General features: G+C 48.5%; 2 protein-coding genes and 1 long non-coding RNA gene across 5 annotated transcripts; 2 read left to right on the forward strand and 1 right to left on the reverse strand.

Annotated features, from left to right (window-relative positions):
• Window positions 1–110: 110 nt before the first annotated feature.
• Window positions 111–4091, forward strand: LOC140690018 (uncharacterized). The gene is made up of 2 exons (XR_012065207.1): window positions 111–557; window positions 3851–4091. It is a non-coding gene; the product is annotated as an uncharacterized lncRNA (long non-coding RNA).
• A 3211-nt stretch (window positions 4092–7302) lies between these two features.
• On the forward strand, window positions 7303–17485 carry ACTR1B (actin related protein 1B). Of its 3 annotated transcripts, none has more exons than XM_072951381.1 (11): window positions 7303–7507; window positions 9485–9549; window positions 10779–10854; window positions 11868–11993; window positions 12315–12439; window positions 12677–12893; window positions 13013–13105; window positions 13190–13364; window positions 14436–14497; window positions 14741–14781; window positions 14975–17485. In XM_072951381.1, the coding sequence occupies exons 1-11, from the start codon at window positions 7460–7462 to the stop codon at window positions 15075–15077; spliced, it is 1131 nt and encodes a 376-aa protein (XP_072807482.1). In that variant the 5' UTR covers window positions 7303–7459; the 3' UTR covers window positions 15078–17485. The 3 variants fall into 3 exon arrangements, with proteins under 3 accessions (XP_072807482.1, XP_072807483.1, XP_072807484.1); XM_072951382.1 differs by having other exon boundaries at window positions 7316–7507; window positions 12677–12872; XM_072951383.1 differs by lacking the exon at window positions 9485–9549 and having other exon boundaries at window positions 7353–7507.
• Window positions 17486–18112: 627 nt separating this feature from the next.
• COX5B (cytochrome c oxidase subunit 5B) lies at window positions 18113–19964 on the reverse strand. The gene is made up of 4 exons (XM_015238837.3): window positions 19765–19964; window positions 19128–19201; window positions 18876–18975; window positions 18113–18311 (listed from the first exon to the last, which is right to left on the reverse strand). The coding sequence occupies exons 1-4, from the start codon at window positions 19883–19885 to the stop codon at window positions 18199–18201; spliced, it is 408 nt and encodes a 135-aa protein (XP_015094323.1). The 5' UTR covers window positions 19886–19964; the 3' UTR covers window positions 18113–18198.
• Window positions 19965–23804: the final 3840 nt, after the last annotated feature.

Raw genomic sequence — 23804 nt, forward strand, 5'->3', positions numbered from 1 at the left:
GACGTCACACTGGAAGCGGAAGCGAGGCGGCCGGGGGCGGGGCCTGTGGTCAGGGAGGGGCGGGGCAGCTGGCCACCCTGAGGTAACAGCCTGTCTGCTCACTTCCTCTGGCTCTGCAGTGCCTTCCTCCATCACGCATGCCCTGCGCACTGAAGGCGGTAGGCTATCAGCCAGAACTCTCAAGTTGTGAGTCCCAGAAACTCAACTAAATCAGCTTAAATGAATTGCAAGTAGCTAGAGTAGCCAGAAAAATTTTATGGCAAATCAAGATATCCCCTTACAAAGATATTGTTATTTATTGTGTAACATAAAATTATAACACCAAAAATGTTGTAAAGAAAAATATAAGTTGATGTTGTCATTCATGTATCAGAATTTCCCTATTGTTACCGAATGCAAGTCCGTGTGCCCGCTGCATGGTGAGGCCAAACTGAAATGTCGGAGTTTGCAGCAGAGGAAGGTTTATTGCAGGGCGGAGCAAGGAAGATGGGGTGGCTCATGCCCAAGAAAACCCTGAACTCCTCAAAGGATTTCAGCAAAGCTTACTTAAGGACCAGGTGAGGGGTAGGGGAGGTCACAGGGTTCGTGTTCTATTCATGCACAATTCTCTAATTGTTTGAGGAAACAGGGCGGTCAACACCATCAACCCCTAGGTGCCAGAAGGTCTGGGGGCTATGGGTTCTCAATAATCAAGCAGTTAATTTCTTCCCTTTGGTGGTGGTTTTTGGCATCTGAAAAACTCAGGAAATAAACATGAGATACTATTATGTGTGTACTTCAGAGAGGAACTACAGCAGAGGATATAGGGGAGAGGTCTGACCCTGGGAGGTCCCACAGGGTCCTCCGTGGTTACACTGTTACATTTAATAAGTATTAAACTATTGTCAAAGAAAAAAGTTCTTTATATTTTAGCACCTTTAACTATACTTTTTACTGCTGCATTTTCATTATGCATTGAGTCCCACAAGTTATGTAGCCAGCCCTGCTTCATATGCGGTGGTGGGATGGAAGAGATCTGCATGGGGAAAAAATTTATATAGTGGAATCCTAAGTAGCTCAGAGGTACTGGATTGCTGGGGTTGCCATAACAAAGCACCACAAAATGGTTGGCTTAAACAACAGAAATCTATTATCTTACAGTTCTGAAAACTAGAAGTCTGAGATGGGAGTTGGTTCTTTCTGAGGTCTCTCTCCCCAGCTTGTAGGTGGCTGTCTTCTCCCTGTACCTTCACACATCTTCCCTCCATAGGCATCTGTGTCGAAACTTCCTCTTCTTATAAGGACATCAGTCATACTGGATTACAGCCTACCCTAATGGACCTCATTTTAACTTGATTACCTCTATAAAGACACTAAAAAAAAAAAACCCCATAATCTGAGGTACTGGGGGTTAGGATATCAACATATAAATTTGGAAGGGTACACAGTTCAACCCATAACATTAGGTAATCGCAGCAGTGGAAATTTTATTTCTCTAAAATATCTTCAAACAAACAAAAGCAGAACAAAGAAAACATATAAAATAACACGGAACTCACTGCTTCAGCATAGCCAGTAGACAGAAAATGTCTTCAAATTACTAGTAAATATAAAAATCAGCCCTCACCCCAGTCACTGACTCACCTGCTTCTGCCACTTGCCCTGGCAGAGAGGAAACACAATGGCCCAAAGTGGCCTAAAATCTCCTGTAAAAAGAGAAAACTCACCCTAAGGTACAAATGTTACAAATGTGTCCTGGGAGAGCAGAACAAATACCCAGAGGTGGAAAAGAGCTGGACAAGAGATTGGGGAGGCTTCAGTCAAGACCCTGGAAGAGGCAGAACATGGGCTGGGCGTGGGGTAGAAATGGAGTCCTTGGGGTGCCCGTTACCAAGGAGATTTCACACAAAGCTGAGGGTTAATAAAACCAAAGCAATGACAGATAAGTTAGCTTCAAACTCAAGATGTACAACTATCCATCTTCGAATCCCCACTGCCCACTCCTGCCACTTTCCCCTGTCTCGACAACAAATGTTGAGGATGTGAAGCAACTAGAACTCTCATTTATTGCTGGTGGGAATGCAACATGGCACGGCCACTTTGAAGCAAAGTTTAGCAGTTTTTTTACAAAGCTGAATATAGGTTTACCATCCAGCAATCATACTCCAAGTTACTTGCCCAAATGAGTTGAAATTGGATGCCCACACAAAAAGCTGCACATAGTTGTTTACAGCAGCTTTATTCATAATTGCCAAAAATTAAAAACAATTGAGATATCCTTCATTAGGTGAATGGATAAACAAAGTGTGGTACATCCAGACAATAGAATATGATTCATCAACAAGAAGAAATGAGCTATCAAGTCACAAAAAGACATGGAGGAAACTTAAATGCATAATACTAAGTGAGAGAAGCCAATCTGAAAAGGCTACATACTGTGTGATTCCAACCGTATGGCATTCTGTAGAAGGCAAAACCATAGAGACAGTAAAAAGATCAGTAGTTGCCAGAGATTCAGGAATGAATAGAGGAAACACAGGGGACCTTTTAAAATTGAAGTATACTCAGTGTACAATGTTGTGTCAATTTCTGGTGTACAACATAATGTTTCAGTCATATATATACAGACATATATTCCTTTTCAAATTCTTTTTCATCATAGGTTACTACAAAATATTGGCTATAGTTTCCTGTGCTGTACAGTATAAACTTGTTGTTTATCTATTTTATATGTAGTAGTTAGTATCTACAAATCTCGAACTCCCAATTTATCCTTTCCCACCCCCTTTCCCCCTGGTAACCATAAGTTCAATGTCTGTGAGTCTGTTTCTGTTTTGTAAATAAGTTCATTTGTGTCTTTTTTTTTTTTTTTTGGATTCCACATAGAAGTGATATCATATGGTATTTTTCTTTCTCCTTCTGGCTTACTTCACTGAGAATGACGATCTCCAGGTCCATCCATGTTGCTACAAATAGCATTATTTTATTCTTTTTTATAGCTGAGTAGTATTCCATTGTGTGTATGTGTATATATACATATATACCACAACTTCTTTATCCATTCATCTGTTGATGGACATTTAGGTTGTTTCCATGGCTTTGCTATTGTAAATAGTGCTGCTGTGAACATTGGGATGCACATCTCGTTTTAAATTAGAGTGCCCTCTGGATATATGCTAGGAGAAGGGGAATTATTTTTAAGGCCACGAAACTATTCTGCATGATACTATAATGGTGGATACAAGACATTATGTCTTTGTTATAACCTATAGCCCTTAGTTAATAATAATGTATCGATATTGGTTGATCAGTTGTAACAAATGTATACACTAATGCAAGATGTTAATAATAGAGGAAATCCTGGCAAGGGAGGGTGGGCAGTGTGGAGGTATATGGGAACTTTGCACTTTCTGCACAATTTTTCTGTAAACCTGAAACTTCTCTAAAAATAAAATCTATTAATTGTATTTCTATCTACTGACATTGAACAACTAGAAACTGAAATTATAAAAACAATACTATTGGGGAGGAGGTTATAACTCAGTGGTAGAGTGCATGCTTAGTTAGCATGCATGAGGTCCTGGGTTCAATTCCCAGTACCTTCACTTAAGTAAATAAATAAGCCTAATTACTTACCCTGCCAAAGACATAACAACCAAAGCAAAAAGTTATTTAAAGAGCAATACTATTGATAATAGCAACAAAAATATGAAATATTTAGGGATAAACCTGATGGGAGACTCTAAGACCTATACACCAAAAACTTTTAAAAATAGTAAGTTTTTAAAGACCTAACACAGGGAAAGGCATGCTTGTGAATCAGAAGCCACTATGTTGTTAACATGTTAATTCTTCTCAAATCGATCTATAGATTCAATACAAAACCAATCAAAATCCCAGAAGGCTTCCTTGCAGAAATGGAAGAGCCTATCCCAAAACTGTATGGAAGTCAAAGGACCTAAGATATCCAAAACTACTTGAAAAAGAAGAAGAGAGGACTTACATGACCTGATTTTCAAGACATCTGAAACTACAATGAAGAAGACCATGTGGTATTGGCATATAAATCAATGGAACAGAAATAAAGTCACATACATGAGATCGACCGACAACTAACAAAGGTGTCAAATGACCTTCAACAAAATGGACTTTGGGTGCCTTTTCTAAGCCACGACCCGCCTCCCCCGACACTGTTGCCTGCCGCCCAGTGTTCATGGAGTTTCTTCACAAACAGGACCCTGGCACTTCTTTTTAAAATGCTCCAGGTGTTTGTCAGGCAGGTATCTTTTCATTTCAGTTTTATATTTTATTTAAAAAGTAATATATCATAAAGACAGACATATAGACCGATGGAATAGAATAGAGAGCCCAGAAATAAGCCCTCACATCGATGGTCAAGTGATTTTCGACAAGAATGCCAAAACCATTCCATGGGGAAAGGTCAGTCTTTTCAACAGGTAGTGCTGGGAATACTGGGTATCCACATGCAAAAGAACGAAATTGGACTCTTACCTAACACCATATACAAAATTTAACTCAAAACAGGTCAAAGACCTAAATATAAAAGCTAAAACTAAAAACCCTGAGAGTAAAACACAGGGCAAAACTTCAGGACTGTCGACTGAAATAAATGCACAACATAAAAGTTGAGACTTATGTTTTATTCAGTGGACAATTCTGAGGAAGCGAGCCTGGGATGACAGCTTCTCAGATCGCTCTGAGGGACTGCTCTGAAGAGGTAAGGGAGGAACCAGGATATATAGGAGTTTTACAACAAAGACCAGGTAGTTGGAATATTAAAAGATTACTTGCTAACTAAAGAAAACCAGATATCTCAAGTTACAGAATTCAGCGCTTTTCTATTTATGGGAAGGAGTAAACATTTGGACTCATTGAAATCATTCCTTTCACAAGCATCTAGCTATCAGGGGCCAGTATCCTGTCCTTTCTTATTCTGAGTCCCCTTGGAGTGCACCATTGTGAGTGGCTGCAGAGGCCAGGCTGCAGGCTTGTCTTTACTTGGGGGTGGCAGCAGCAGCTGATGACTTGATGGCTTCAGCATTCGTTGTTTACTGATTTGGCTTGCAGTATTTTTTTGTTCACAGGACATTGAATTTGGTGATGATAACTCAGACATGATAACAATGGCACCTGCAACAAAAGAAAAAACAGACAAATTAGACTTCATGAAAATTTAAGTTTTATGCATCAAAAGACACTATTAACAGAGTAAAAAGGTAACCCATAGAAATATTTGCAAATCACGTATCTAATAAGGGATTAATATTGAGAATATAGAGAATTCTTAAAACTCAACTAAAAAAAACTCAGTTCGAAAATGTGTGAAGAACTTGAGTGAGTAGACATTCACTGAAAGAAGATATACAAATGACCAATAAGGAAATGAAAAGATAACATCACGTATCATTAGAGAAATGCAAATCAAAACTCTAATGAGATATCACCTCATATACATTAGGATGAGTACTATCCAAAACAAAAACAGAAAATAGTAAGTGTGGTGAGGTTGTGGAGAAATTGTGCACTGTTGCTGGGAATGAAAAATGATGCATTCACCATGGAAAACAGTATGGCTGTTCTTCAAACAATTAAAAATAGAATTAGAATATGGTCCAGCAACCCCTTATCTGGTTACACAGCCCAGAGAATTGAAAGCAGAATCTCAAAGAGGTATTTATACAACAATGTTCGTAGCAGTATTATTCACAGTAGATTAAAATGTGGAAGCAACACAAGAACCCATCAACAGATGAATGGGTAAGCAAAGTGTGGTCTGTACATACAATGGGATATAATTCAGCCTTAAAAAGGAAGGAAATCTTGTCATATGGGGAATGGGGAGTTACTGTTTAATGTGTACAGAGTTTCAGTTTTTTAATATGAAAAAAGTTCTGGTAATAGTTGGTAATAGCTGTACAACATTATGAGTGTGTTTAATACCATTGATCTGTACATTTAAAATGTGTTAAAATGGTAAATTGTATATTATATGGATTTAACCACAATAAAAAAAAAAGAAAAAGGAGTATATACGTGAACAAGTTAAAAACTATTAAATCAAAAAGTTTATATTGTAAAAAGAATTCTCCCTTCATTCCTCCACATATACCAGTGGTCCCTTTCCCATATTAAAGAATCTTAACGGTGCCTCATACACTCTTCAGAAACATTCATACATATAACATTATGGATACTGTGTCTGACTTACATTATGGATACTGTGTCTGACTTTCTTTGCCATATGTCCTGATGTGTTTCTTATCAGATTATATAGAACGCCTCTCATTATTTTAAACAATTGAACGCTGACTCATTTTAAGAATGCATAGACACTAGATATAAATGAACACATACCTATGATTTTATTTGCATAAAATTCCGAAATAGGCAAAACTAATGTGTCGTGTTAGGATAGTGGTCACCTGCGAGGAGGAAAAGGGCAGTGAGCAAGACGGGTAGGGGGCTTCTGGGGCAGGTCATGCTCTGTGATCGTTATATAGGTGTCTACATTTTCAGAATTCATTGAAATGTATACTTATGATTTCTGCAGTTTTCTATATGATGTGCTTCAATTTTACCAAATTTAATGTCACAATCTAGCGGGAAATTTATATACGGAGGCAAAAAACTAAGGCTCAGTTTAGAAGTGAATTCAGGACTCCATCATATCTTGCACTGTTACAGCAACTGATTCCAGAGCGGCAGGCCGGAGGCTGCCCTCGTGCTAATTCCAGCTGCTACTAGCTGGATAACCTGGGGCAAGTTACTCAAACATGAGGCTCCTCAGTTCCCATATCCGTAAAATGGAAATAATCATGCAACTACCCGATACAGTTACTGTAAGAGTGTAATATACAGATTATTGTAATACAGTAATCTCTGTAGAGTGGGTACAAGTGCTTCGCAAGCACATAGCAAGTGCTCGATTAATTTACAAGGAAAAGGATCTTCCTCAGTGCTGAGTAAAGAAATGCCTTGGGTAAAATATCCAGCGCCAGCCTCCTCGGGGACTGCTCGCTCAAGAAGAAACGTGGCCGGAGGTGCCGGGGCTCCAGAATGAGTCTCCCTGGACCGGTGAACTCCCAGCCCACCCGACTCGGACCGCGTCCTCTTTAAGAGCGGGCCATGACGTCATTCCCACTCGGTGCAGCCTATCTTGGAAGCGCCCCGGCAGTTCTTCCAGAAGGCTTCAATTGGGGGGCTGGCACCCGGAGGCCCCGCCCCTATTCCCGCCGCTGCCCCCTGGCGCCGGCTGTCAATCCGCCCAGGTGGGAGCGGTGATTGGCTGCAGGGCCCGCCCTCCAGAAAGTCCCGCCGGGCTCGCGTAGGCTGCGCACTCGGAGTGGGAGGGGTGCGGCGCCGCGTCGGGAGTCGCAGCGGTCTGGGTCAGGCTCCCTGCTCGCCCGCTGGTGGTCCCTCCTGCAGCCCGCCTGCGGGGCAGGGCCGGCCCGGCCCGGCCATGGAGTCCTACGACATCATCGCCAACCAGCCCGTGGTCATCGACAACGTGAGGCTCGGCAGCCGAGGGTTGGGCGGGCGCCCCGTCCCCGGGGGTGCACGCGGCAGCGCCCGCAGGGACCCCCGCCCGTCTCGCTGGTCCTCCGCTCACTGCCCGCCCACCACCCCCGCCGGCCGCCAGCGCGCCCACCTGATCCTGTAGCCAGGGCCACAGGGCCAGCCCCCAGCCGGCGCGGCAGAGCCACAGCCCGAGCCCTCCCTGAGTTGGGCGGGGAGGTCAGGAGACGCAGGGGTCCCATTCGAGTGGCGGTCCTTGTTCAGCACCGGGAAAGCTAGAGTGACAGCCAGGCAGCTCCGGCCGATGTTTCTGTATGTCAGGCCAGGGGACGCACCCCGGACCCTTCTCGGTTGAGTGTCGAGGTCACTGGGCATGTTTCGACCCCAGCCCCTTGACTTCTCCTTTGGCTCTGGCAGCCCCACCGAGCGGAGGAGGGTCGGCATTTGCCCTCTTGCACACTGCTAGCCCCATCTTTTGGAGAGAGTTGGCCTGATGACCTATACAACAGCTCTTCCCAAGGGGCTGCATCCCAGGCAGGATCTCAAGTGGGCAGCCCCTAATGCGCCCTTTTTCTGGGACTGGGGAAAATGCACGCTAAATTCTGCCAGCCACACAGCCGCTACTACCTGGCTGGCCACTTGGCTGCTTTGACCCTCTCCTGAAGTGCTCCCTAAGCCAAGCAGAAGTTCCACAGCTGGCATGGCAGTGGAGAGAATTCAAGACTACTCTTCCCAGGACCCATAAGCAGTTTGGGACAATTGTTTGGAAATCTCAGAGGAAAGTTACCTGGCCCCATTGTGCTCTTGTCCTTCAGCACTGGGGCGCAGTATACCTTCTGGTTCACGGGAGAAAAATGAAAGGCAGGGATCTATGGATCTGCCCCTAGCTGGGTGCCTGCCTCTGGTGTATGAGCCTTGGAGTTTTTGATAATGACTCACTTCTTATCTGGGATCTGTCTCCTTTTCACATGACGCCCATGCAGTTCCTCAACGGCTGTCTTTTCTGGAATACCCATGTTAGTGCCCTGAGTCCCAGCAGAGGACATTTAATAAGAAGGCTAAAACTAGCTTGGGGATGCACCCTCCATCAGGTTACCGGAAGGACCAGGCCACTTCCTTTCTTGGCGGGCAAATGATTCACTGAGGCTAATTGGCAGGTTTCTGAGTTTAGAGGGCCACCTGCTGGGTCCCTCTGTGCTTCCAGGCACTCCTCTGTAACTTGGGGATGTTTGTTTCTGCTCTGCAGACCCAGAGGGTTGTGATGGCCATCTGTGGGAAGCGGGATTGAGATGCTGATTCCTGCAGTGGGTGGGAGGTTGCTAGATGCCTGATTCCCTTTTACGATTTTGAGTCCAGCTTCCATGCTGGAGCAGTGGCAGGACCAAGTTCTCCTGTAGTCTCCTGGGAGGCCACTTGAGGAGAGGTGCCAGTTGTCCCTGTGCCCCCAGTGATCTTCTCCGGTTGGTCCTGTATGTAGTCAGTGGCTGCTGAGGGGAGGGGCTCAGGGGCTGTTGGAGAAAAACTATGCTTAGGGGTTGCTTTTGGCTGAATTTGGGGCATAGCTTGTACTGCTGTGAATTCTTCCTGCCTGGAGCTAACCCTAGAGTGCGCAGAGGAGGATGTATCTCATGGTTCCAACATCTCCACACTAGTGACATTCTGGCTTCGATAATTCTTGCTTATGAGAGGTTGTCCTGTGCATTGTAGGCTGTTTAGCAGCATCCCTGGCCCCTACCCACTACATGCCAGTAACAGCTCCCCCACCCCAGTTGTCAAATTTGGAGGAGGGGATGCAAAATCACCCCCTGTTTTGAACCCTTGTGTCCTTGTAAATGGCTTTGCCCTCTTGGCCGGGATCTCAGGCTTCCTCCCTGGGCTGCCCTAGTCATACAGCCAGCTCTCTCCACGGCAAGGCACTGCCTTCATCTGGATGTAACTGCCCAGAGCTAAGCATTGTTTTTCTTTACAGGGTTCAGGGGTGATCAAGGCTGGCTTTGCGGGAGACCAGATTCCCAAATACTGTTTCCCAAACTAGTAAGTGTTGCTCGGGCAGCATCCCTAACGCTTTGGTTTGCCTTGGGGGAGAACACTGGTCCTGTGTCGCAGCTCTTTGAGGCCAACTCTTGCCCTCACCTGTAGGGGAAAACACCAGATTTGTGAAACTGGTGCTGTTAAGGGCTCTGGAAAGAGAAGACAAGTGCTCTTCCCCTCCTCTCTGGAGTCTGATTTTGGTCCCTCCTCGAGCCAGGAGGAAGGAGAAACCACCAGGATTCCCCAGGGACAGGGCGTGTTAGCAGCAGCAAGGATAAAAGAGGCTGCTTCAGAAGAGAGACCTCAACTCAGAGGAGGAAGAGTGGGGAGTTAATGCGCAGACACCCTTTCCCTCCTGGGAAGTTGTTTCTCCAGGGCTTCTTTATTTTCAGACTCTGGGAAATCCTTTGTTCAGGTGCGGGGAGGCTTTGCCTGATGGTGACAGTGGTGGCAGAGGAAAGAGGGAGGTGAGAGCCCGAAAGAAGCCTGGAAGGCTCCCTCGGCCACTCCAGCCTGGCAGGGAGTTTTCCCTCGGCAGACGCTTTACAGTTTACTGGCCGTAGCCGGGGCGGGGGAGTCCCGAGGCCCCGAAGTGGCTGGCTGTATCAGGAAGACCGAGCCAGCCTGGAGCACGCAGTAGGGCTTCAGCTTTCCTTTCTAACTCACACTGAGTGTAATTAGAGGTTCCTCTTATGTGCCAGGAACTTGGGTCAGGTTTTGGAATGGTAGCTCGTCCAGTCTGCCAAGAACCGCATTTCTGTTCCGGAAGCCCTGGCAAGGGGAAGGGGCAGGATTGACTGAGTGAGAAAAGGGTGTGGGCAGGAGCCACAACCCGGCGTCCTGGGGCCATCCCTCCTTGGTTTGCACACGATGGCGGCAGCCCTGCCCTCCTGGAATCAAGAGTGTGGGCTGAGTCATCGTGGCTGCAAAAGCTGACCCTCTGCCAGGGCTGGGCCGTGAACAACTGACATGCCAGAGCTCTCCGCCCTCTCTGGGAGGGCTGGTGGGATGTGGAGGGGACAGCTTTTCTTCTGACCCTGAGTCTTCTGTCCTGCCAAGGCCTGCTCTACATTCCATGTCCCACAGGCCTAGGTTTTGACCTTTTCCCTGTGACCACATCCCGACACTCTGGTGTATGTTACTCTCTTGACCACTGGAGTAGACTCAGAATTTCCTGGACTCGGCTCCGCTGGGCCCCCTGTCCACCTCCCTGACTTTACCTCTCCTTGCAGTGTCGGGCGCCCCAAGCACATGCGGGTGATGGCTGGAGCCCTTGAAGGGGATCTCTTTATCGGACCAAAAGCAGAGGTGATACCTGTGGAGCCTGTCTCTGCCTGGGTTTGGGGTCCTCATTGTCCCAGGGAACTTGACTGGTGGTCAGAGTTGTACCTCCAGGGAGGGCCTGGGAATCTGTTCTCTGGGGCCATCTGCTGGCTGCCCTTCATCTCTGAAGTACTACACTCTGGTCCCTTTGCTCTGTGAGATGGGACCGTGGTTCCTGCATGGGGCAACACAGACCACTTCATGCCCCATCTTTTAGAAGCTGCTTGGAAACGAGAGAGGAAAGGACTGATTAGAAAGTAACTTAAAAGTCTGAATCACTTGGACTTGACAACCAATCCAAATAAGAGGGCCACCTCTTGTGCTCCAGCTGTGGGGACACCTAGGAGCTTCCCGGCCAGATGAGGCCCTGGGGAGGAGGAGCAAATGGGGGCGGGGGTGGCAGGGAATAACAAGCAAGTGTAGTTTAAGCACCTGGGGAACACAGGGTGGGGTACTGGGGACTCGGGGTGTAGAGAATAGGGCTCTCAGGAGATGGGGTCAGTAGGAGCCTCAGCTGTGGGTGAGGGAGGCCAAGTGGTGCCGGGCAGGAAGGGGCTCATTGTCAAGAGAAGAAGAGGGGCAGGTCCGCGTGGGAGACACGAGCACGGGCTAAAAGCTGGGAGGAGAGGTGGCTCACAGCATCTGGCTGTGCCCAGGAGGAGCGGTGGCACCAAGTGACCGCAGGAGGGGACCATGTAAGATTGCCTACACAGAGGTTCCTGGCGGTGACAGGAGCAGTAACTGAAGCGGTGGGGAGGTACGGAGGAGCCCAGGAAGCAAGCCGAGGGATGGGGAGGGAGCATGTTGCCGCCCTCTCTGGTTCCGGCCAGTTGAAGGAGGCTGGGCTCTTGAGAGCCTGGGAAGCTGGTGGACAGATGAACCTGTACTGGTCTCAGGACCTGCCACAAGGCTAGCAGAGGATGGGGCAGCTCCCAGGAGGGCAGAAAGCAGTTGCCAGATGAGTGTCTGGTGCCACAGCTGGCCTCCTCCCTCCCCAGGAGCACCGGGGGCTGCTGGCCATCCGCTATCCCATGGAGCATGGTGTGGTGCGGGACTGGAACGACATGGAGCGCATCTGGCAGTACGTCTACTCCAAGGACCAGCTGCAGACCTTCTCCGAGGAGGTGTGGCCGCTGGGCCCTCCCGCCAGGCGCCCGGGTCTCCCGGCGGTGCCCGCTCCCTGCTCCACTGCCTCTTTGGTCCAGCCTCCACGTTTCCTCTGGCTTTCGTTAGGGCCTGCTGTACAGTTGGTGGCTGCCAAGCAGAATTTCCCGGGGAGAGCTGGATCTTTGGAAGAGTAACCGCTGGCCATGACGAGCTAGTGCCCTCGGGAGGGATGGCAGGCTGCGGCTTCACGTGCTCATAGGGTGCGGGGTGGCTCTGGAAAGATCCTTGTAGGGCCAGTGTGTCTTTGCATCCGCCCATGACTCTCCCGTCTCTCGCAGCATCCTGTTCTTCTAACGGAAGCTCCACTCAACCCGAGTAAGAACCGGGAGAAGGCGGCAGAGGTGTTCTTTGAGACCTTCAACGTGCCGGCCCTGTTTATCTCCATGCAGGCAGTGCTCAGCCTGTGAGTGCTCCCTGACCCTGGGCCCTGTGCTTCCACCCTCCCCGTCGCTGTCCTTCCGCTTGGGATGCCCAAGTGTCTAACTTCCCTGAAGAAACTGCCCCGATGACTGTCCCTTTAGGGAGTTCCTCGTGTCCCTTTTTCAGACCAGATAATGCATGTGTCCCAGGGTCCCTTCCAGGGGTGAGGATGTCCCACTGCCTCAGTGGCTGAGGTGAAGGGATGCTGACCTGGTGACAGGTACGCAACAGGACGCACGACAGGAGTGGTTTTAGACTCGGGGGACGGGGTCACCCACGCTGTCCCCATCTACGAGGGCTTTGCCATGCCGCACTCCATCATGCGGGTGGACATTGCCGGCCGCGACATCTCCCGCTATCTCCGGCTGCTGCTGCGCAAGGAAGGGGTGGACTTCCACACCTCGGCCGAGTTTGAGGTTGTTCGGACCATCAAAGAGGTGACGAAGGGTGGGAGGTGGGGAACGAGGCTGGGTGGTCGGCCCAGGCGTGAGGTTGAGGCCCAGGTGCGGGTGTCCCGGTTGCAGCCTTCTGAGGGTTGTGTCCCTGCCCACCGCAGCGGGCCTGCTACCTGTCCATCAACCCGCAGAAGGACGAGGCTCTGGAGACAGAGAAGGTGCAGTACACCTTGCCCGATGGCAGCACGCTTGACGTAAGTGGCCGGGCCGGCCGTGGGTGGTGATGCTGGGACCCAGAGCGAGAAGAGGCCTATCTGCCTCAATCTTGTGTTCCCAAGGTGGGGCCGGCGCGATTCCGGGCCCCCGAGCTGCTGTTCCAGCCAGACCTGATAGGAGACGAGAGCGAGGGGCTCCATGAGGTGCTGGCCTTCGCCATCCACAAGTCCGACATGGACCTCCGCCGGACGCTGTTCGCCAACATCGTGCTTTCGGGTGGCTCCACGCTTTTCAAAGGTACCATAGTTGGGAGGTGGTGGTAAGACGTGGAGGCCAAGGGCAGCTGGACATTCGGACTGCAGCCCACTTCCTGGACCCTGGGACCTGGCTCATTTTCTGTTGGTTTTTCGGTGATGAGTGAGCTTATTTTTTTTTTTTAAGAGAAAGATTTAGAATTAAATTTTATTTCCTTTGTAAGTAGGTGATAAGTTTAATGAGGTCTAAATGTATTAGGTGAAGTCTGCCTTCTCCCACTGTTCAGGTCATCCAGTTCCCTCCCTACAGATGTTAGTTTTTCAAGTAACACCTGTGCACAGATAACTACCTCCTGTTTACACAGATCACAGCACACTCTCAAGATCCACACCATGTGTTTTTGACTTTGCACCACATCCAGATCTTCCCTGTAGTGTGAGTTCTCTCACCCGGCCACGTGGTCTGGAACGTGGCCTGGGCAGACCGTTTAACCGTTAGCCTGCGGGTGGCCTGGGAGGTGGTTACGATTGTTTCTAATCACAGAGATGCTCCGGTGGGTAACCTCATGCCCTGTCATTTCACGTAATGAGAATATACCTAAAAGATAAATCCTAGGAGTAGAATTGCTGAGTCAGAGGGTGGGTATGTGCCTTTGTTCCCTTTGTATCACCAGAGTTTCCCTCTGGAGAGGTTGTGCCCCCTCCGCCCCCACCAGTTACGGACGAGAGCCCCCCGGCACCGTCCCAACACTGTGTGTGCCGTTTGCCCTTCTGCTGGGTAGAAACAGCGGACACGTTCTCCTGACTTGTCACTTCCCTCTGACTTTGTTTTTGGTGGTTTTGGCTCTGGAGCGTTAGGCGAGGAAGAGCGTAGGGTCAGCCAGAACTGACTTGGGGGCACATCTCTGGCTACCTCCCTAAGGAAGGGAGCTGGGCCCACCAGGCACGGTGCTTTTCTGCCTCTGGGGAGCTCACCCCCACCCTCAATTCCAGCAAGAACACCTAAAACAGGGGTGGCAGCAGCTGGAGGTGGGGCACCAGAAGTTGGATGTAGGGAAGCTAGTGGTGAGGGATCGGATGTGGATCCTGGGTTCAGCCAGCCTTGTGTTCATAGGTTTTGGTGACCGATTACTAAGTGAAGTAAAGAAGCTGGCCCCAAAGGACGTCAAAATTAAGGTGAGGTTAGGGGAAATCCCCGTGGGGCACGGGGTGCTGAGCAACCTTGACCCAGGGAGGAAAGGGTCAGAGCCACCTTCACACCCTCTCGTGTCCATGCCCAGCCCAGCCATGCTGCTCCCACTGCTCCCAGCCGATGCACTTGCTGCCTGGCCTCAGGCTCTGGGGAAAGGCCCCCCAAGGCGAGGATGGGGGCTGCTGGGTGGGGGACAGGGCAGTTACGTTGCCCCATGCTCTCTCTAGATCTCGGCCCCTCAGGAACGGCTGTACTCCACGTGGATCGGGTGAGGCGGGGCTCACGGGGAGGGCTCTGGGAGGAGACCATTGTGCCCTGGACACTTCTCCCAGGGTTGGCCCAGGCCAGGTGGAGGTGGGTGGATTTCCCTCCCAGGTAAGGGAAGTGGAGCTCTGAGCACCAGGGAGGGCAGCTGGCTCAGCCCTCAGGTCCACAAGAGTACCCTCCCTCGGTCCTCACAGTGGCTCCATCCTCGCCTCGCTGGACACGTTTAAGAAGATGTGGGTGTCCAAAAAGGAATATGAAGAGGACGGCTCCCGTGCTATTCATCGGAAAACCTTTTAGCGCCCAAGGAAGAGGGTGTAGCACATTGGGAGAATGGGAGAAAAGGGGAGCCAGAGGCCTTAACCCTTTTTGGTCCAGGTCCACATACTAGGCCTAGGGCCCCCTGCATGCCCTGAACCCCGGGCAGGTGGTGCAACAATGCTTCCTTGCAGCCCTCCCCCCCCACACACACACACGCACGTGCACACACACGGTAACGTAGCTGCATGGGTGAGAGGCTTGAGTTGGAAGATGTGACTTGAGGACCCCAGCTTTGACTGTTCTCGGTATCCCCCTTGGCAGAGCCAGTTAGGCCAATGGCTCCTTGCTCTGAGCCTTGGGGCTGCTTCCCCAAGCTAAGGCCAGACACCCCCATTTCCTCTGACAGGATCCCTCCCAGGGCCAGAGTGCCTAGTTGCCTGTGTAACTCGCCCTGGCGTGGAGTGGAGGAGGGGGTGGCCAGCAGCTCCCCACTGGTGTGTCACTGCTTCTCACGCCACCTCCTCTCCCTGACCCGATAGGGTAGCCCAGAGGGCCACCCCTCCGCATCCCTGACCCTTTCACACTGTCCTCCCACTTTCCTGGGTAGATACCTTGGTGTCGGCTGGTACTAGGCAGTCTTCCGTCCCCAGTGAGGGGGTCCGGCCGGGGGTCCAACCCTTTGGAGCCAAGGCAGAGGATGCAGGGGTTCAGGTAGCCATAGTGTGTTCATTCTCCCCTTCAAAGCACTTCACTGACTTGCTGCTCCCTCTCCTTCACCCCAGTACCCGGGACAGGAAGGGTTAATGGTTTTCATTTGTTGAGGGGAAGCCACTAAATCAGGAGTCAGACCTAGTGGGGCAGAGGGGGGCACATATCCTTCTCCCACAAAAGAGGTCTTCATTTACCCTGTGGCCAGGACCCCCACCTCCCTGTCCCAGATATGTACAATAATTTAACACAGTTGCCTGAAAAAAACTTTTTTTGTAAATCATTATAGTAATAATTACGGACAAGGCCCAGTGTGTGGCTCTGTTTTCTTGTGCTGCTTCATGCTGTTGTTTGCCCAGCCGGCCCTGGGGACCAACGCAACCTGGCACTGGCTCTAGCTCAGAAGCCTGAGATTTCAGCGGTTGGCGGGGCAACATGGCGCGGGAGGCCCCAGGAGGCTGGGCTCTCAACCTGGTGACAGAATCCCCCAGGCCCTTTCTGCGCTTGCTGCAGTCCACCAGGAGAAGCAGAGAACTTGGAAGCAGAGATCAGGCTGCCTTCCTCCCCCCTGGTTGGGGCCTTGTGGCAGGTGGGGCTGGGGCTTGGTGCATCTGTGTCCTCACCTGGTCTGTTTGAGCAGCTCTGTTGCCCCGCTTAGGTGTGGCTAAGGCCGACAGGCCAACAGTGATGCAGTTTCAGAGTTCAGACAACTCAGGGAGTCAGGAAGAGGAGTAATAGGAGAGCTGGAGGAGGCTATGTTGATGACCTGGGTTCTGAAGGAAGATGCTACATGGCAAGAAGAGGAAGGGTGGCAGAGGCAGAGGGAGCAGTGAGAAATGAGTTTGGAGTGTCTGCCCTCTCCTTCCTTCATCAAGTACTTGAACACCTACATTATATCCAGGAGATGCCATGTGTTTGGGTAAACAAGACGTATCTTTGCCCCAAAAAACATACTTGGGTTTGGAGATGAGGGAGGAAGACCAGATAATGTGGGGAGTCAAAAGCCCACTTTAAGCAGAGTTTTGGTTGGAAAGGGAGACAGTGAAAAAAGGGGATGCAGGAGACAGACCAGGCAGGAGGGCTTAGGGGTAGTACCAAAGCAGTCTGTGACAAAGTGACTGGCTAACTCTTGTTTATAGCAGCATTTAAGTGGGGAGTGGTAGGGGTAGATTTAATACATGGTTATCTGTGTGTCCCCTTCCCAAAGGGAAGGGGCTTGAATGGCAGATAAATGCTTGAGACGGGGTGAGGAGGCAGTAGCTTTGTACCTTTAAGAGGAGGAATAAGGCAAGATGAAGGAAGGGGCTTTTCCCCCATCATCAGTTCAACTTAAAGAGTTGGTTTGGATCAACTCTGTGGCAGTAGTAACCAAAGCCACCTCTGTGGCTAATCCCAAAACAAAATGGAAATGTACTATTTCAGATAAAAATAGCTTTTGAGAACTTGATTGTCCAACGTGTCACAAGTATGCAGTGACTGAATTGGGCTTTTGTTTGTTTCTGCCTCGTAAAGTTCAAATGTACACAGAAGTAGAAGAGTGACCTCTCTTGTACCTGGCTACAGTGGATCAGCCCTACCCCAAATTACTCTCTTCCTTCTTGCCACTGTTTTAAAGCTAATTCCAGACACCTAAGTACTCCACTCCTAAATACCTCAGTATGTATCGCTAAAGTGTATTTTTTAAAACCAACTAGTTCCATTAACACATCTAAAATTTAATTAAATCCCTAAATATCGAATATCTGTGTTTGATACTTTTTTTCCTTTACAATTCATCTTTTCAGATGAAAATCCAAACAAGGTCCACACACTGCTCTTGGCTGGTATGTGCCTCACGTCCACTTGATTTGATAGGTACTCCCTACCTTTTTTTCTCTTTGCAGTTTATTTGAAGAAACTAGTTGCTGGATTTTGGAACTGACCCGTATTCTAGATATTGCTAGTGGTATCCCCATGAACTAAGCTTTGAACTTGGGTCCCTCGAGACTACAAAGCCAAAACTCTCCTCACAAGGCTGCTCTGTCTTTACAACAATAATATGAGGACCTTCATCTGCCAGGCTCTTTATATGTTACTCCAAACACCTCACAAGGTATCTACCTTTTTTAAGATGCAGCCCACCCTCAGAGAACATGCCCCAGTGACAAAACTAGACAATGGAGGCAATACTGCAAGTCCAGTCAGCCTGACTCCTGCAGCCCATGCTCTCCCCTGTGCGAAGAGGTTGCAATTGTTACATCAGGGGGTTGTCAATCTCAGCGTACAAAAGCATGTGGATGGCAAGCTGTATTAATAGACAGCTATTCCCGATTTAAGAATTACCGATACTGTCCCAAAAATACAGGAAAGAAGTGAGACCAGCCATCTATGGGAGGAGAAGCCAATGTAACGGCTAGTCTTTATTGGAAAGAAGAAACTTGACAGCACATTTTGAGTGAGTGAGTGAAGGGGCTCAGTGAGCCAGCTGGTGGGGCACCAGCTTGTAATGGGCTCCACAGCTGGGGCATCGCTGGATCTCGCCTTTGTGCAGCCAGAACCAGATGACAGCACTATTGTCTTCTTCACCTAAAAGAAAAAAGGTGGTGGAAGGCCATCCAGCCTAGGAGAAGAGACTTTGGACATTAACCTCTTTTCCTCAGACACCTCTGAGACACAAAGTTATGGCTGACAACGGAAGAGATCAGTTCAAGCTCTCCTCCCCATTTTTTTCAGATGAAGAAACTGAGGCTGAGTTTACCTGTGAGTAAACTGACCTCACAGCAGAGTCACCATAGGTTCTAACAGTTCCTGTCTATGCAGAATCCCAAAACAGGGTCCATTCTGATAGGTATTGCTAGCGCCTAACATGCTGTCTGGCAAAAACGAAGTACAGTAAACATCTTCTAGATGAAAACTCCTTTATGCTGCCTCTCCAGTGAGCCAGTATTATTGAAGTTCCAGGCCTCTTTGCAGTAAGGATGACCTATTCAGGCAGAGAGGCTTGAAAGGGCCAAGATCCTTTGAACAACTTGTTTACACACATACCTTCTTTACACACACACGCAACAAAAGATGTGAAGCAGCTTAAAGATACCCTGTACAGTGAGCTGTATTAAACAAACGGATAAGAAAATAGTGGTAAGTACTTACAGATACAGCCCACTATTCGCTTGTCGGTGATGGAGGGGACTAAATTAGGGTCTTCCTTGGTACCTGAGGTTGCCTTTGGGGCAAGCATATTGTATGGGTCCTGAAAAAACAAGAATTGAGCTACTATGTCAAGTGACCCCTACTCTCCAGGTTCCCACAAGCCAGGTTTCCAGGATCGAAGGATCCCAGAGAGGAGACTGCTCTGATCCCATCCGAGGCCATGTGAGCAACCGAGAAGACAGGGTTTCTCACCAGTCCCTTGCGGGCAGCCATCAAGACCTCCCTCTCCAGCCCAGTAGACTGCTCCTCATCAGTAGGAACACCACCTGAAAAAAAACACGTGAATTACGATGTCGTCTGAAATGATCAAGACGGAAAATACACAAATGTAAATTTCTGCAGTTTTAGTGGGCCCACAGGCTCCTAGAGGCCACCCATACCCACTGTCCCCTAAAGAGCAGAGTCACGGTACCCAAAAGTGACAACACGGGGGAATTTCTTCTTCCTTCAACCACGCAGGCCAACTTTTCAACACATTTTTTTATAAAAGCTGGTCAGAGTTCTAGTGGAATGCATCCAACTTGAAGTGGGCGCGGGTCTGAATGACGGCTTAGCTCCCCCGCCCCCACGTCCCGATTGCAATCCCTGCCCACCAAGGTCACCCAGCACCTCCGTTTAGGATTCTTTCGCAGCAGGGTTAGTTCAGTGGTCGGCAGCAGCAGCGGCCGAGAATAAAGGAGATATTAACAGCGGAGCCTAAAGTCCTCAGGTACGTGAGGCGATTACTGGGCCCCGGAAGAGCTGAATGGCCTTGCCCCGCTTTGCTGCCCTAACACCACCCCGGGAGGGCAACGGCGCAGGTCCCTGGTGCGCCCGGCGGGGCGACTACCTCCAGATGCCATAGAGCGCACCGCGACGACTGCATTGGGACCGCGGGTCCTCAGGGCCTGCGCGGCCAGCGCTCCAGCTCCGCGAAGTAACCTTGAAGCCATCACGCCCGCTACAAACATCAGCACTTCCGGGAACAGGCTTCTGAAGCAGGAGGGACTTCCGGGGGCGGCCTTCTTTCCAGTGTGCGGCTTCCGCTTCCTCCCGACCCGAGCCCGCCCCACTCCTGTGACTCCGCCGGGGCGGGGCGGAAAAGGTTGCGCACGCGCAAGTCTGCGCTGCTTCGGCTGCCGGGCAGAATAAGCGTGGAGACGGTCCCGCTCTCAACTGTAGGCTTTTGGGGACATTGCCATTTACTAACGGTGGGATGGGGTGCAACTCGTCTTGCGTCCGTGGGATGCGGCGCAATTCGTCTTGCATCTTTGAGATGGGGCAACCACACTTGAGTTCCTGTGCTTCTTGCCTGATAGTTGTGCTCTCTAAACGTGGAGGCTGGAAGATAATTAAGCCCGCGCCTGTCAAGATACTTGCTGGACCCCAAACGGTCCAAATTTAGGAGTGGGCTGGTTGTGATAATGGTTCTGCTGGCAGTGTGGGGGCCACTGCGAACTTGTGAGAACTTGTCCAGCCCATGAGAACTTGGGCCGGACCTACCCTAAGTCTAGCATCAGTTCCTATTACAGTGGTTTTGAGGTGATTAGGTCCCCGCCTGAGGTGAGGCTGGGGACCGGGAAGAAGGGAGGGCGAGATTTAGGGCCCCTCCCAGGACCAAGGCGCTTGTTAAAGGAGTGGCTGCACCAGGAGGCTGTTAACTAAGGAAAAGGTTAAGGGTGGGGAAACAGGAAGGGAGGTGATAATGAGAAACAAGAGTCCCAGAACGTACTAGGACCAAAAGTCTCCGTTTAAAACTGAAAACATATTCCATAGCTCCCCCACTGCCCACAAGCTAAGGTGAGCAAGCTTCTTCGGGTGAGCTTTGTAAACATTGCCTTCCATGGGCTCCTAGGACTTAGTTCACATCATCAATACAGCTGTCACAGTGTGGCTGCTTGCAGCTGTTTCCCTGTCTGATAGAAATTTCCTTCAGAGCCAGAATTATGCTCTATTCACCTTTGGATTTTCAGTGCCTTGCAGATGCCTGGCATATAGTAGAATCAAGTAAATTTTGGTAAATTTATTTCTTGGATAGAATATACAGAATCAGTTTTGTAGGGTTTCTTCTGGCCCAATGAGGTCAATTTGAGGTAATTTGGGGAGGATTGAAGCCCCAGGTGTTCCCACCTGTCCTATGCAGGTTATGTTTTCAAAAGGACCTGGTGGAGCATTCCTTCACATGAGCGCATCTGGCCTTCATGAGTCTCCCCCTTCACCAAGGAAAAATGGTCTCTAAAGCCAGAAGTGTCTGGATCCTCTTTAAATGTGGGTTTTGCTTTGAATGGTTTCCACTGTTACTCCCTTCTTCCTTACCATCACTGCAACTACTCCAAATTAAACCGGGAAAAATTTTTCCTTAAATTCTAGGAATGTTTCCCAAGAATCTGTAGTTGATTTGTACCTGTGGTTAGATGTTTAATACTGGGGCGGGGGGTGGGAAGCTCAGGTCTGGAAAACAGGTGTTCTGGGAGGGAATCCCACCAGCTAATTCAACCAGTCACTTTTTCTTTTGGCCACCATTTCCTCATCAGTAAAACTTGATTAGATTAGTATTTCCCAGAGTATATTCCATGGACTCCTATTCTCAGGAGATGCTCCCAGTAAAAAGAACTTGGTCAAGATAAGAAGGTTCTGCATTTGATAACCACCCTCTTGGAGGTGCACATACTAGCGTATTAAAGGCTCTGACTAGGCACATACCAGAGAATCCTTGTTTAATTTACCTATAGTTTAAGCCAGAGTTTCCCTATCTTAATTGACTACTCTTTCTCAAGAAATACGTACTAACTCAACTCTCAGCAGATGAGTGAAAAATTCACTTCTGATGTGTTATGGTTCTCTCCTGCCTGATTTATTCCAGGCTATAAAATGGAAATAGAATTCAGGCTTGTTTCTCACTCTCACAGTAGACTTGTCTGATCATAGGATGGTTTTTGGGTTCATGTTCAGTTTACGAAAGCCCTGGGATTATTCAGTCTATGTGGATGAGCTCCAATGTCAGGACCAGGCTCCAGGGTGTCTCCACCCATCCCCTGCTGCCTCTGGTTTCCACCGGCCTCCACTTACACCCCTGCCCCTGAATGTCTCCTTGAGGAACAGTTTGGCCTGGGGAACAGTCTCCCCATCCTTCCTGCTCCATTGTATTTGCCAAAACAATAAACTTTTATTGAGTATTATTTTTCACTTATATAAGATAATTCTTAGTGGTCAAAATAAACGCATATTGTAATAAGTCAAACAACATATATTTAAGGAAAAAATTAATTGTTAACAGTTTCGTGTTTACCCATTTTTTTCCTTTCTCTATGCCAGGGTTTCTCAACTTTAGTGCTGCAGACATTTTGGACTGGAAAGTTCTTTGCAGGGATATTGGAGGGGAAGTGCTTTCCTGTGCGCGCTGCAGGCTGTTCAGCATCTATGCCATTAGCTCTCCCTAGTGGTGACAACTGAAAATGTCTTCAGCCATTACCATATGTCCCCTGGAGGGCAAATCACCCCTGATTGAGAATCACTACTCCATGCTTCTATAGCCTTTTCAAACAAGTGCATATATTGGAATCTTCCTTAAAAATATAGAGAAATGTAGGGGAGGGTATAGCTCTAGGGGTAGAGCGCATGCTTAGCATGCACGAGGTCCTGGGTTCAATCCCCAGTACCTCCTCTATAAACAAATAAATAAGTAAATAGCCACCTCCCTTAAAAAATAGGGAAATGTAAATTAATAGAAAAATAGGGGGAAGGATATAGCTCAGTGGTAGAATGCATGCTCAGCATGCAGGTGGTCATGGGTTCAATCCCCAGTACCTCCATTAAATAAATAAATAAACCTAATTACCTCCCTGCCCAAAAACCAAAAAAAGTTAAAAAAAAATTTTTAATAGAAAAATATATCACTACTGTACAAATTATTAGCAAGTTGCTTTTTTCACTTAAAAAATATTTTGTGGATGTCACAGATCAATACGTAGAGATCTAACTCATTTTATGTAATTGCTGCATAATATCTCCCACTATGAATGTACTATCTATGAATTCACCCAGCCATTTTCCCCTTGATGAATACTCAGATGGTTCTCATTTTTTGCCTCTCAAACAATGCTGTGATGCACATCCTTAGTCACATATAACTTTATATTCTGGAACCTTCATTTCTGAGCAATAGGGTGAGAGGCTGTGTACATAAAACATGACAAATAATTCTACCAGATTGTTTTCCCCAAAGTTTGGAGCAGTTCACGCTATGGGCGCCAGGTTGCACCTCCACATGTGAGGGTCATTGGCCTTAACCAAGTCTGCCCACTGATGGATGAGAAATGAGGTTCTGCTGGATTTGCATTTCAGTTCCCTGACCTCTAAGGGAGCTGCGCTTCTTTTCATAAGTTTATTGATTATTTGCATTTCCTCCTCTGTGAACTGCTGGGCTTAGTTTCACTTTTGGTTTGTTTGCTTTTTGGGTGGGGGGAGGTAATTAGGTTGTATTTATTTATTTGTTGGAGGTACTGAGGATTGAACCCAGGACCTCGTGCTTGCTAGGCATGCAGTCTACCACTGAGCTATACCCTCCCCATTTTTTTTAATGGGCATAGCACCTACTTCTGGAACTGTTTTGAGGACTAAATGAGTTAACACAAAGTGCTCAGAATCATGCCTAACACATTCTAAGTGCCCTGTTAATACTGACTTAAAAACTATCTATTTAGAACTATCATATGATGCAGCAAGTCTGGGTGTAAATCCAAAAGAAACAAAAACAGTAATTTGAAAAGATACATGCACCCTAATGTTCATGGCAGCATTATTTAAATAGCCAAGATATGGAAGCAAATTAAGTGTCCATCAAGAGATGACTGGATAAAGATGTGGTACATAGATGAACAATGGAAAAAG

Source organism: Vicugna pacos, chromosome 28, assembly GCF_048564905.1.
Source record: "Vicugna pacos chromosome 28, VicPac4, whole genome shotgun sequence".
Lineage (NCBI taxonomy): Eukaryota > Metazoa > Chordata > Mammalia > Artiodactyla > Camelidae > Vicugna > Vicugna pacos.